This window comes from Epinephelus fuscoguttatus, linkage group LG10 (genome assembly GCF_011397635.1).
Source record: "Epinephelus fuscoguttatus linkage group LG10, E.fuscoguttatus.final_Chr_v1".
NCBI classification, from domain to species: domain Eukaryota; kingdom Metazoa; phylum Chordata; class Actinopteri; order Perciformes; family Serranidae; genus Epinephelus; species Epinephelus fuscoguttatus.
The window spans coordinates 28,207,104-28,219,262 of NC_064761.1; the positions used below are offsets into that span (position 1 = coordinate 28,207,104).

Genomic DNA, 12,159 nt, shown 5'->3' on the forward strand with positions numbered 1-12,159 from the left:
TGAGACTGTGTGTGTGTGTGTGTGTGTGTGTGTGTGTGTATCTATCTTTTGTCTTTGTCTGTGCATGTGTCTGCTCTCTTGGAACATTATTATTATGACTTAGTCTGGCGCCAGTCTGTCTATTCGGTCCACACTCATAGAAACACACACACATACACACACACACACACACACACACATACAGATAATGTGATGGGAGTATAATGTTGCACTCTGGGAAATGCTGCATCACACAATTATAGACGGACGGTCTCTTACCTCTCCTCTTTCTCACACACACACGCACACACACACCGCAACCCACTCCTCTCCTTCCACTCCCACCAGCTTACACACTCACCAGGGGCTTAACGCTGACATCATCATTTTATTAGATGAGTGAGTGTGTGTGTGTGTGTGTGTGTGTGTGTGTGTGTGTGTGTGTATGTGTGTGTGTTTGATTTTTTTTTTTTTTTTATGGCTGCTTGTGTGTATTTCCTCTGTACCCCCCATTATTCCAGACGAATGTGCACCTGCCCTGTTGCCCCATAGGGGACCGGTGGCGCCACAGTGGCGAGGCCACCGTGATCATCTGCTTTCTGCTAATTGCCCTGCTGCCCCACAAGACGCAGGGGAGAAAGCTACTAGCAGGCCCAGCATGCTCAATCTAGCCGAGACCCCTCTGGGATATATACGGGGCATGTTTTACTTTTTTACTGCAGTTGAGGATTGAGTGACTCGGAAAAACTTACAGTCCGTTACAGTGTTTTTGTAAAGGTATTGCTCTCTCTTTTTAAACAGTGCGTCCACTGAGACTTTTTTTCAATTATTTATGACATTATTGATGTAATGTAGCATTTAATCATCGGATAAATGTGGTGTTTTAACTGTTTTTCTCCCAACCAAGCTGCATTATTCAGCAGGTGGTTTTCCTCTCAGGAGTCATATTTCGTGTAGATTACTCACTGGAAAGGAGACACATTTCACAGAGCAGAGTAGTTACTGTGCACGTTAGTGCTGATTAAGCAATGTACATCTCTCTGTCTCGGAGTTCTCCACTTTTACCTTTCAACAGGTCACCTCTAACTAAAAGGTGTGGCCCTCTACTGGTCCATCCAGGCACTGTCACACTGCTCAGTTATGTGTTTCCCTTGATCAGAAGAACATCGAAAACAACCTTAAGATTTCATTCTAAGTTCAGTTTGTCTCCATATATTTGAAATGTCAAATTATTGAAACATATTGTGCAGTTGTGCTTAAAACACCCCGAGGAGCTTCTTAAATCAGATACTCAGGAAATGATCAAGCAGAAGTCTTAAGATGACAAATTAAAAACTGCACTGGAGACTTAATGCTGAGGAAAATCGAACAAGGACAGAAAGAATGAAATGCAAAAGCATCTTCTTTCTTCCTCATTGCCTCTATCTCAGGGTACATGAGTTAGAGGAGCTACTGTAAATCCTCCTGTGTTTTCATCTGTGTGTGTGCCTCCCTCAGGGGCGATAAAAGTGTCCCATGTGGATGTATGAGCGCTGTACATCTTTGCAGATTTAGAGAGGGACAGATTAGGAGTTTGAGATGGAGGCGATTGCTGGAGCACACAGTCATGTTTACAATGAAGACATTTACATGATAAGAATGTGGTGAATCTAGATCAGCAACATGACAAAGAGTAGTGAGGGTATTTGGTCAGAGTCTTGAGAGTATTCCTGTGACAATGAAATATATGTATTTTTTTTTTTAAATATCAGAAAGGTAAAAAATTAAAATGAAATCACAGAGGGAGAAGTTTTTTCAGTTTTTTTCAAATGGCCCTACTGTTGTGTTGTGGGTCAATTTGACGTTTGCAGTTTGAAAATCTAGGAAAAATATTTCTGAAATATTTCTTTAAATATAAAACTTCTGCCAGCCTTAATTAGTGTAATCAACATTTTATATGACAGTGGTATATATTATGTATTTTTGTTGATATGAGGAAATTGCTGTTCCTATTCCTCCATCATTCCATTTTTGACATCCCCGTCAAACAATGGTGAAATACCAGTGGTCCTCCAGTATACATTTACCGGCCACTTTATTAGGTACACCTCTCTAGTACCAGGTTGGACCCCTTTCACCTTCAGAACTGTCTTAATTCTTGGTGGCATAGATTCAACAAGGTGCTGGAAACATCCTTCAGAGATTCTGGTCCATATTGACATGATAGCATCACACAGTTGCTGCTGATTTGTCAGCTGCACATCCATGATGCGAATCTCCCGTTCCACCACATCCCAAAGGTGCTCTATTGGACTGAGATCTGGTGACTGTGGAGGCCACTGGAGTACAGTGAACTCATTGTCATGTTCAAGAAACCAGTTTGAGACGATTTGAGCTTTGTGACATGGTGCATTATCCTGCTGGAAGTAGCCATCAGAAGATGTACACTGTGGTCATAAAGGGATGGACACGGTCAGCAACAATACTCAGGTAGGCTGTGGTGTTTAAACCATGCTCAGTTGGTACTAAGGGGCCCAAAGTGTGCCAAGAAAATATCCCCCACACCATTACACCACCACCACCAGCCTGAACCGTTGATACAAGGCAGGATGGATCCATGCTTTCATGTTGTTTACACCAAATTCTGACCCTACCATCTGAATGTCGCAGCAGAAATCCAGACTCATCAGACCAGGCAACGTTTTTCCAATCTTCTATTGTCCAGTTTTGGTGAGCCTGTGTGAACTGTAGCCTCAGTTTCCTGTTGTTAGCTGACAGGAGTGGCACCTGGTGTGGTCTTCTGCTGCTGTAGCCCATCTGCTTCAAGGTTCGACGTGTTGTTGGCTCAGAGATGGTCTTCTGCAGACCTTGGTTGGAACCAGTGGTTATTTGAGTTACTGTTACTGAGTTAAAATCCCAGTAGATCATTCTGAAATACTCATACCAACAACCATGCCATGTTCAAAGTCACTTCAGCAGGTCGTTTTGACCATGTCTACATGCCTAAATGCTTTGAGTTGCTGCCACGTGATTGGCTTGCCTTGATAAGCAGTTGAACAGGTGTGCCTAATAAAGTGACCGGTGAATGTACATTAGGCTGCTGTCTGCAGAAAACATAATAAAGACGCTGCCTGGTGCCCACCAGGATGGCAGTGACTCATGTCAAAGACATTAAGTCTTTTGAGCTGGTCAAACCCAATTCAATACAGAAAATGACTCATTTGGCTTGATTGTGCATTTAAGTGAACAGGTCAATCTGACCGTGAACAGCAGAGGTGTTTCATCTCTATTCATCAGTAATACCTCATGAAAAAAAGTTTAAATATGTTAAAAAAGAAAAAAAAAAACATTATATAAAAAATGAAATGTTATGGTTGTTATATTGAGGTTTTTACAATGTACATAAAAAATAGTTTGAACGTGTATTTTTTTATGAATAATGAGTGAATTATCCAAATGTAACCATGATCTGTGAGAGGTGAAAAACACCACTGTACTAAATATTGATTGAATTGATGGTAATGGTGTTAGTAATGAGGTACAGACACTGTTTGTTAGGATCTTTTGGTTTCTGACAAGTTTTGGGTGATTAAACATGCACAGGGTCACACTGACCCAGGAACATTTTCGGTGTACCTGACAAATGGCCGTAACAGGAGGGAGACAGCAAATTAGAGGACAATATGGGGGGAGGGTGACATGACAAAGAGATGAATAACTGGAAGTGATGAATTTTTACACAGAAGGACAGACAGACAACCAGCCACTCCCTCTGTATTAAACACATCAGCAGAACAAACTCCTATAAACAGCAAATGCATTTTATTTAGATGAAACTCCAAGATTTATGACAGCTTTCAGAATTTTATGGAAATAACTTTACATTTGTATGTCAACTGCATAATCTGAGCTCAGGTGAAACACTGTGTGTGATCTGATACTGACCGGGCTATCTCACCTCGAGTTTCATTGAGGTTTAAAAGATGTCAAATCTGGGATTACAGGGCGACAAAGAAATTATCCAAGTGAATTGACCAGTAATCAGTATATCTATGTAAATATCAAAGCAAACACGGTGTTAAGATATAACAGCTTTTTACAATGCCTCTAACAGGAAGCGGAGTAAGAGGCCACCTGATGAGAGTACACCTCCTGGGTGCTTTGATATGGCCATCAGGTGAGGGAGTCTTTTTCTGTTGTGTTTCAGCCTCATCAGAGGGTTGTTTCTGACCTGAGGAGGCTGCTAACGGCCTGTTGTCTCCACAGGTGTTCTACTCTCAGCTCTCTTGTTACAGGAAAGTCCATAATTCAGGAATGTTATTGCTTCCTGCAAAACCTCACTGCTGCTAGCCAGAAGAACCTACAGGTAGCATTAATCCTGGCTAGTCCACATCACCAGCCATGGGCCCAGTTGTTCAAAACATTTAAATGAGATCTGAGTGATCCAGATTTGGAAATCCCATGTCTTACTATCCAGGATCAGCTAATCCATTTTATATTTGTGCCAGTATTTCAAAGCCACATTGGACTGGATCACCAATCCAGCTACTTTATGGGGACAAAATATATATATTTTAAATTTACTGTACTGAAAGGCTAATGGGTAGTCTAATGTCTACTTTAACTACTTTATCTTTGTGTTGTGGGCCAAGCAGTCAAAGCACAAACGTTCTAGCTAGGCCCTTAAAAGAGGTCAACAGAACATTACTCCTGAAAAAATAAAGCTAAAAAAACTAGGCATTAACAAACAGACCTGACAGAACAGAATGAAACAGTGGGGCAACATATATATCTGATCAGACCAAATTAAACACAAAAGAGAAAACTTGCATTAACAATATCTAAGACTAACACAAAGAAACTTCCTAACACCCCCATGATGTCACAGCTCTTAATTTGGGTCATGGGATAGCCTTCGGCATAAAGCCAGGCACCGCCCTCAACCCCATCTTTTCCCCATCTCCAACCAGGAAGTGATTTCAGGTAACTCAAAGACAAAGAGAAAGGAATTAGCTTACAAAAGCAAATATCACAATGAGAAAACAATGTAAACTAAATGTGCACGCTTCATCTAGAAAACAGTAGCAAAATGCTAATGAATTTAGACTAAACAATCAGATCCAATCAGTTTACTTCCGAACAACTGGGTCCTGGTCATAATGTGCGTTCTCTCAAACTTTACAAACTTTATGCTGACACACTGCCTCAGAAAGTTAGAATTAACCTTGACAACAGTAAAAATGAATGTTACACTAAGTCGCTCCTCAGTACCGCCACACTTGAGAGGTCAAATCCGAATCCATGACTTCTTCCTGCACATTCTCTGCTCTTCCTTCACCGGTCGTGTTAAGTTAATCCCAATCAAAGAACACGTTCTCGTAAAGCCCCAGTCTAATAAATATACTTTACCACCCCATACAATATACAGCAGGCCCACCAAATTACAAAGAAAGCACAGGTTGCCTAGTAACAGTGTTTCCAGAAAGCTTTGTTGCAACTTGATTTGCATCCAAAAAAAAAAGATAGATGGATGCCTCAAGAATATATATCCTGTCATGTTTACACACACATGCACACTTCCTCACACATGAATATACATAGCCACACGTTTGACGCTCCTCAGATGATTCGGAGGCTGTTTTCTGCTTGACTTAGTATGCAAAACAAGAACACGGGGGCCGTGTTTTAAAAACAATGAGCCTATCTAACATCTGGCGTCATTTTAGTGAGTGCCAAGAAATATTGCCTCTTCAATTATTGGCGTAGTAACACGGAGGGAGTAAAGAAATATGTCATTCAATGTGAAATGTTTGCCAAACGGACTAACTATTTGCCTTAAATGAGCTGGTGGGGATCCGCGGAGCTTGACAGCTGTACGGGCACGTTGGAAGACATTTAACCTTCCTAACAGTTGACAGGATGAACGTTTGACAAGCTGAAAGAGACAACAGTGAGATAGAAAATAAAAGGGAGTAGATGAGCATGTGTGTGTGCATGTGTGTGTGCGCGTCCAGGCCTGGTCGGTTTTTGTCCTGTATGTTTTTGCCTTTGTCTGTGAGAGTGCTCAGAGCAGCAGTGATTGGCGTGTCCTCTACGCTTGATTGATTTGAAAATATAGACAAGATGTCGCCCGTATGAAAGCTACCAATTTCTAAGCCTTCATCTCAAAACTTCAGAGAGACGCCGGTGCCATCAAAATCAGAGCGGGAGTTTGTAGCTACCAATGGTTCAGAAGTAGAAAAGCAAAGTGACACCTCGCTAAAGGCTGCCTGCTAGCTCTATGAAACCCTCTCCCCTTTCATTTGCTTTTTTCCATCCCTTTCTTTCCGACTTTGTCTCTTTACTTGTCTCTTTCTCTATTTGTCAGCCATTCTCTGCCTTTGTCTAGGGTTTCAGTCCCTCTTTTTCTCTTTGCTCTGCGTCCTTCTCTTTATTCTGCACGGCTGTGATGAGACGCTCTGGCAGTTAACTTGTCCCACAGCTCGCTGTCAAAGGAATGACCTTGATGTGGCTCGCACACGGTCTGAGTTTGCTGCTTCGTTTTCAGCGTGCGACTCCTTTGCATATTCCTGTTTGTGTGTGTGTTTCTGTGTCTCTGTAATCACTGAATTGTAAAACCATGTGTGAGTGCGTTATCATCTTGGGGGAAGCTTCTCCATTCCCCCCCCCCCCCCCATCCCACGCAGTGATAATTCTGTTTGGGAGCGACGGCACTGTACCACGTCAAGAGATGGGCAGGGGAGAGGCACAGGGAGGTACCATTTAGATAAAACAAATTGCCAGCTGCCGAGCAGGAGCAGCCACCGCTTAGATAAAAACCAAAGGGACTGTGTGCGTTTAATGTGCATGTGCTGAAGATTTTGTGTGTTTTTCTTATTTGTGTGCTACCCAATGCAGATACAGCCTGTAAGTTCAGGCCTTCCAGGTAGTCTCTTTCCATGAGAAGTCACAGAGCTATTTTCTCCGGCCTATAACTATAATGCTGTGACGAGACAAGCAGCAGTAATTAAAATCAATAGCTGGGACTTTTCCAGTCTCCGGCAAGGTCACACGCTGCCCAATAGAGAGAAAGAGACGGAGAAACGGAGAGAAGTGGGATTGCGTGAATGGGCAGAGCCAAACAGGGAAATATGTAAAGAGGTGAGGTGTCATCTTATTTTAATTAACCTGCACCTTGGAGGGCTGGCACCAGTGTGTGAACATGAGTGTGTCATTTGAAGGTTTATTTTGTCCTTGCCGGTCAGTTTTATTCACTCAACTTCAAACCTGTGTGGTCTTATGACTAATATTCATGTTCCAAAATTTGCTGTCATTTTCCCCCCAAGATTAAATATTTTGTTGTTTTTTTCTTCTCTTTCTTTGTCCAGCTTTACAGGCTGTAAGACAAGGCTGGTAATCTGGCTCCAGTGGGAAGGCTGGGTGTGGTATAGCTAGCCACTGGCTGCATTAGTATTCTGCTGAGATAGCCACATGCAGATACATTCTCCTCTCTCCTCCTCTGAAGGAATAATCAGCCCTGCCGTTCTCTCCCTTCTCCCCCTCTGTCTGAGAGAGGCCGAGTGATTTAGCTTTTTGTTTTACTAGGTACCTGCAGGGACATCTTCAAGTGTTTGAAAATGCATGCAAGTGTGTTCACTATGCATTTCTATGCAGGTCTGTCGCCAAAGCTGATGTATTAGGTGTCTGAGCAAACACATAAAACTCTTATGTGTCTCCTTCCTGTCCTCCCTCTCCAGAGGTGAGTCAGAGAGAGAAGTTCACTCCGTCAGAGTTAGCGCAGAGCAGTCTGTCCTGTTTGTTGATTATCAGGTCCTGTTCCTATCACAGCCCCCGATAGCATCTTCATCTGATCTGTTGCCAGAGACGCTAGCTCACTAGCCAGCCCCGCCATCACACAGCCGCTATGCTGCTAGCCGCCACCAATTCCCGTATATCTCGGTATCAGGCCCAGATCTGCCATCGCCCTGCTCTCTCATCTTCTCCTTATCTCCTTATTCCACCTTTCTCCCTGCTCCCAACACCCCAAACCCACCAGTCACTCAACGTCCTCATCTTCTTCCTCCTTTTATCCTTCTCTCTCAGAGCGACTGCCAGAGCTCCTGTGGCAGCAGCACCGTTGTTCCTCATGCTTGGTCTTTTCCACGTAAACTGTCAAGGCGGAGTCTGTGAGTGACAGGGCAAGACGAGAGAGATTTGGGGAAAGACGGAAAAAATGGAAAGATGGAGGAAGAGAGGCAAATCTAGTTGCCTGCATGTATACAACATCCCTCTGACCACGTCTCAGCGGTGAGGGCTAAACGAGGGGAGAGAGGGAGACAAAGATAGACGGGTGAAGAGTGTGAAAAGAAAACATGTTGAGTAAGCGGAGAAGTTCTGTAGACTGCAGCAGTACTGTCCCACACCCCATTGATCGCCCGTGAGGTGCACGGATCAGTCAGCTTTATTTCGCCCTGGGCCCAGCGTGCAACATGCAACACGCAACTCAGCAAAGTGCACAACCACAGCACACACCAGAGAAGAGCGCACCAAACACATAGCACACTGTACGACACTCAACACCACATGAAACATGGCTTACACAGATTAGATGCTTAACCACTCCTCTCTTGATGTAGTTGTCCAAATTGCTCACACACTCAAGCAAAAAAGGAAGATCATTTTCTGCTTTTCACTCAGACTGCAATTTGAATTACACCTGAGAAACAGCAGGCACAGTACAATAGTGTCAAAGTCGTCATAATAAAAATTTCTTGTGTTCATGTGGGAATTTCTAAGAGCAAAGCTGGAAACAGCTGACATTCATGGACACAAACTGTAAAGCCAAACCCACCAGTTGCCCTTCAGAAGGTGAGATCAGTGTATGGAAAACCTACAAAGTTAATAACCAGCTTTTCCTGCTGCTTCATCATTCACCACAAGTCTTTTGTGGCTCACTTACACTTGTTGTGGTCTTTAAGTATCCAAGGGAGACAAACAAAAGTTATATCTGCCCAATAAAAGTCTAATAAAATGCTAAACAAATCGTATTAATTTAATCAATTTGCTCTTGAAGTTAGATGACAATTTATCATTCTTTGTCATTTAATTTCATTGTTTTGCTGTTCACATTAGTTTTCATTTACATTTTGTTATGTTTGTTCGTCCTGGCTGTGCATTAAATAATAAATGGCGATTGTGGTGTTTATATGACAAGTGATGAATCACCAAGTGCTGATTAATGAATGATTAATTGTTGTTTGCTTGAAATCGCCCATTCTTTCAATAGAAGTTAAACTTGGTTTTTTGATTATTCATCAAAGAATTATTGTGTGAGTTTGTTTTAACATTCACACCTCATAAGTTCAGAACCTCTCAGACTTCCCCAGCAGTGCGATTATCAGGCGATATCTCCTCACTTTCCCACTTCTTCCCTCACTTGTACTCCTTTGCCAGCCGAACTCAACATCTCTGGAAGACGACAAACTGACAAGTTGATGCAACTTCCCTGTTATGATTTCTCAACTCTCTATGTGTAACTCATGAGTCGGTTTCCTTGTCTATCTTTACACTTTCTGCACTTTTTTTCCCTTCTCTTGCAAAAGTGCTGTGCTCTCTGTGCTCTCTTGTTCCTTGTATCTTCACCTGATGCAGTCTTAACCCTTCGTGACCTCCCGTCCTTAAGTCAAAAGACCTGTCCTTTGAATGACTTCCCTAATTCCTCCATATGTGTTTGTGTTTTGCTTTTGCAGGCAGAGGCTCCCTGCCAAAAACGTATACTACTACCGTTGTCCTGACCACCGGCGCAACTATGTCATGTCCTTTGCCTTCTGTTTTGACCGGGAGGATGATGTATACCAGTTTGCCTACTGCTACCCCTACACCTACTCCAGACTGCAGCACTATCTGGCCAGCCTGGAGCGCAGAAACCTGCCCTACCTGCAGAGGGAGCAGCTGGGACTCAGTGTGGTGAGTTGGGAGGATGTGCTGTGAGCAGGTGGAGAAGGAAGTGTGTGGGGTAGTGGTGGTTATGGCTGGAGCAGAGAAGTTGAATGGTGGTGAAGATAAGGGGTGGAAGGGTTGTGAGTTGTAGTGTGTGTGTGTGTGTGTGTGTGTGTGTGTGTGTGTGTGTGTGTGTGTGTTCAGAATAAGGAGAACACAGATTGGTAACTTAGGTGTGCCTGCCGGTCATAACTTCAGCCTCTCATGTTATTATTAGGATTGTTGCACTCTGAGATGACGGACTGTAAGCCTCTGGGTGTGTGTGTGTGTGTGTGTGTGTGTGTGTGTGTGTGTGCGCGCGCATGTTTGTGTGAGTGTGTAAATGGCTCTGTGTGTAATCAGCAGAGCTCTCACCTCGGCAGTAGGAGCCAGTGTATCATACACGCTGCCTCCAGTCTTGTCTGCTCTTATCAAATAATTGTAGGAGAAAAACTCATTAGAAATGCTTGAGAGATTACGACTTTTTCTTCTGTCCTCCAACATTTGTCAGAGAAAAGCTTGCTGCAAGGGGGGCGCCATGAAAGTACAGGTATTTGTACGGCGTACCTGACCATGAAATACAGAAATTTTAGAAAGCATGGCAAGGAACTGTTGATGGTATGGTTAAAAACAAATGAGAAATACCTCTATAAATAAAAGGTCTGGTGACCTGCAGTAACAACAACACTAATTCTAATGTTGGTCGTATTTCTTTCTGTTAAGGATTATTTTTAAGGCTTTTTGCTTTTTTATCATAGTAAAGCTTAAGAGTGACAGGAAAAATGGAGGGATGATATGCAGCTAAGGGCCATGGGTAAGAATTAAAGGCCACTGCAAGCACATTCTACCAGGTGAGCCCGAGGTCGCCCCCGTATATTTCAGAGTATTCACTGCAAATTCAATATGGAAAAAAAGGATGGATACATGATGCACTTTTCGTCTTTTCTTTCAAGTTATAATCCTTAAAATCTCAGTTATGAGCGCTGAGACGATTCATCCCAGTATGTTGTTTTATATAGAGGAAAGTCAATAATTGGCTTTTTTCCATCACACTGTGAGCAGCCGTGATCTGATCACATGATGCATGCACGGTTTGAGTAACATGGCAGGGTAAAAAGAGTTGTTTAGCATAATGTCAAGTTGGAGGAGTACTGGTTCTGACAAACCCCGGTGTGAGACGTTCAACTGCAGCTTTTCATCCAGCAGCTCACTGTGTTTTTTCCGTCTTGTTCCATTACTCTCTAACAAAAATGGAAACTGATCTCCTGACTTAGATTCGCAAAAGTGGTAAATGCATCAACACTAAGCACAAACCTCTGTGTTGAAATAAACAGAGCTGCTTCACAATAAAAGCCATTCAGTGGTTTGCCAGTGGATGGCTTTTATTGTGAAGCAGCAGCAGTGGGAAATGTTGGATTTGCGTCAGCAGTTACAGAGAAGCCTTAATCACATAGATAAAATTACAAACAGTAGTGCTAAAGAACATTAATGCATCGTGTCCTGTCAGACCCTTGTGCTTATGTCAGTAATTTAAATCCCACTTGGGAATGGCGGACTCCGCCACTGCCAGTGAAAACAGAGGGGTAATTGCTGAATGTAAATACATTAAATGGCCACTGCCATTGCTGACTTTACATATATAAGGTGGGGTTTGATATAATTTAAATAGCTATTAATTTGCATTGATTGTTATTACTATTTTCCAGTATTTTACTGAATTATTTATTAAATACTTGTGCACACTGTAACTGTGTGTATATGTATATAAAGTCACTCTAAAGTTATTTCAAATACTCATCTAAACATACAATAAAGCACCTTGATGTACCAACACATTACAATATACAGTAACTGTAAATCCAACCATATACTTTCCCGTAGATATATTTTGCACTTCTGTTGTAAATTCTTATGGCTGTATAATCTGTTGTAACCAGGCAGCCAAAATAATGAGAAGTCAGCATTAAAACATCTCGGCATAGTAAAATATAAAATTGCTCAACATTAGAGCTTTGTATTGGTAAGAATCTGGTGATTAGGGGTGTGCCATGTCATATTGTTCACGATAATACCGGTGTAGTTTTTAATATGATATGACAAATACATATTGTGATACTCACAGTGTTTCGACTTGGTTACTTATTGATGTCATACTGTTACCCACGGCAACAAAAACGATGTCCGAAAGCGAAATTATTACAGACACCACAGTGGTTCCAAAAAGACAAACATCTTCAGTAGTGT

At 42.3% G+C, this 12,159-nt stretch overlaps 1 protein-coding gene across 1 annotated transcript in view; it reads left to right on the forward strand.

Annotated features, from left to right (window-relative positions):
- The window catches only part of agbl4 (AGBL carboxypeptidase 4), a 400,933-nt gene that overhangs the window by 202,149 nt on the left and 186,625 nt on the right, over positions 1 to 12,159 (forward strand). The window contains exon 5 of the mRNA XM_049587376.1: positions 9,687 to 9,903. Within this exon, the coding sequence (XP_049443333.1) occupies positions 9,687 to 9,903 (217 nt within the window). The remainder of the gene's footprint in view (positions 1 to 9,686; positions 9,904 to 12,159) is intronic.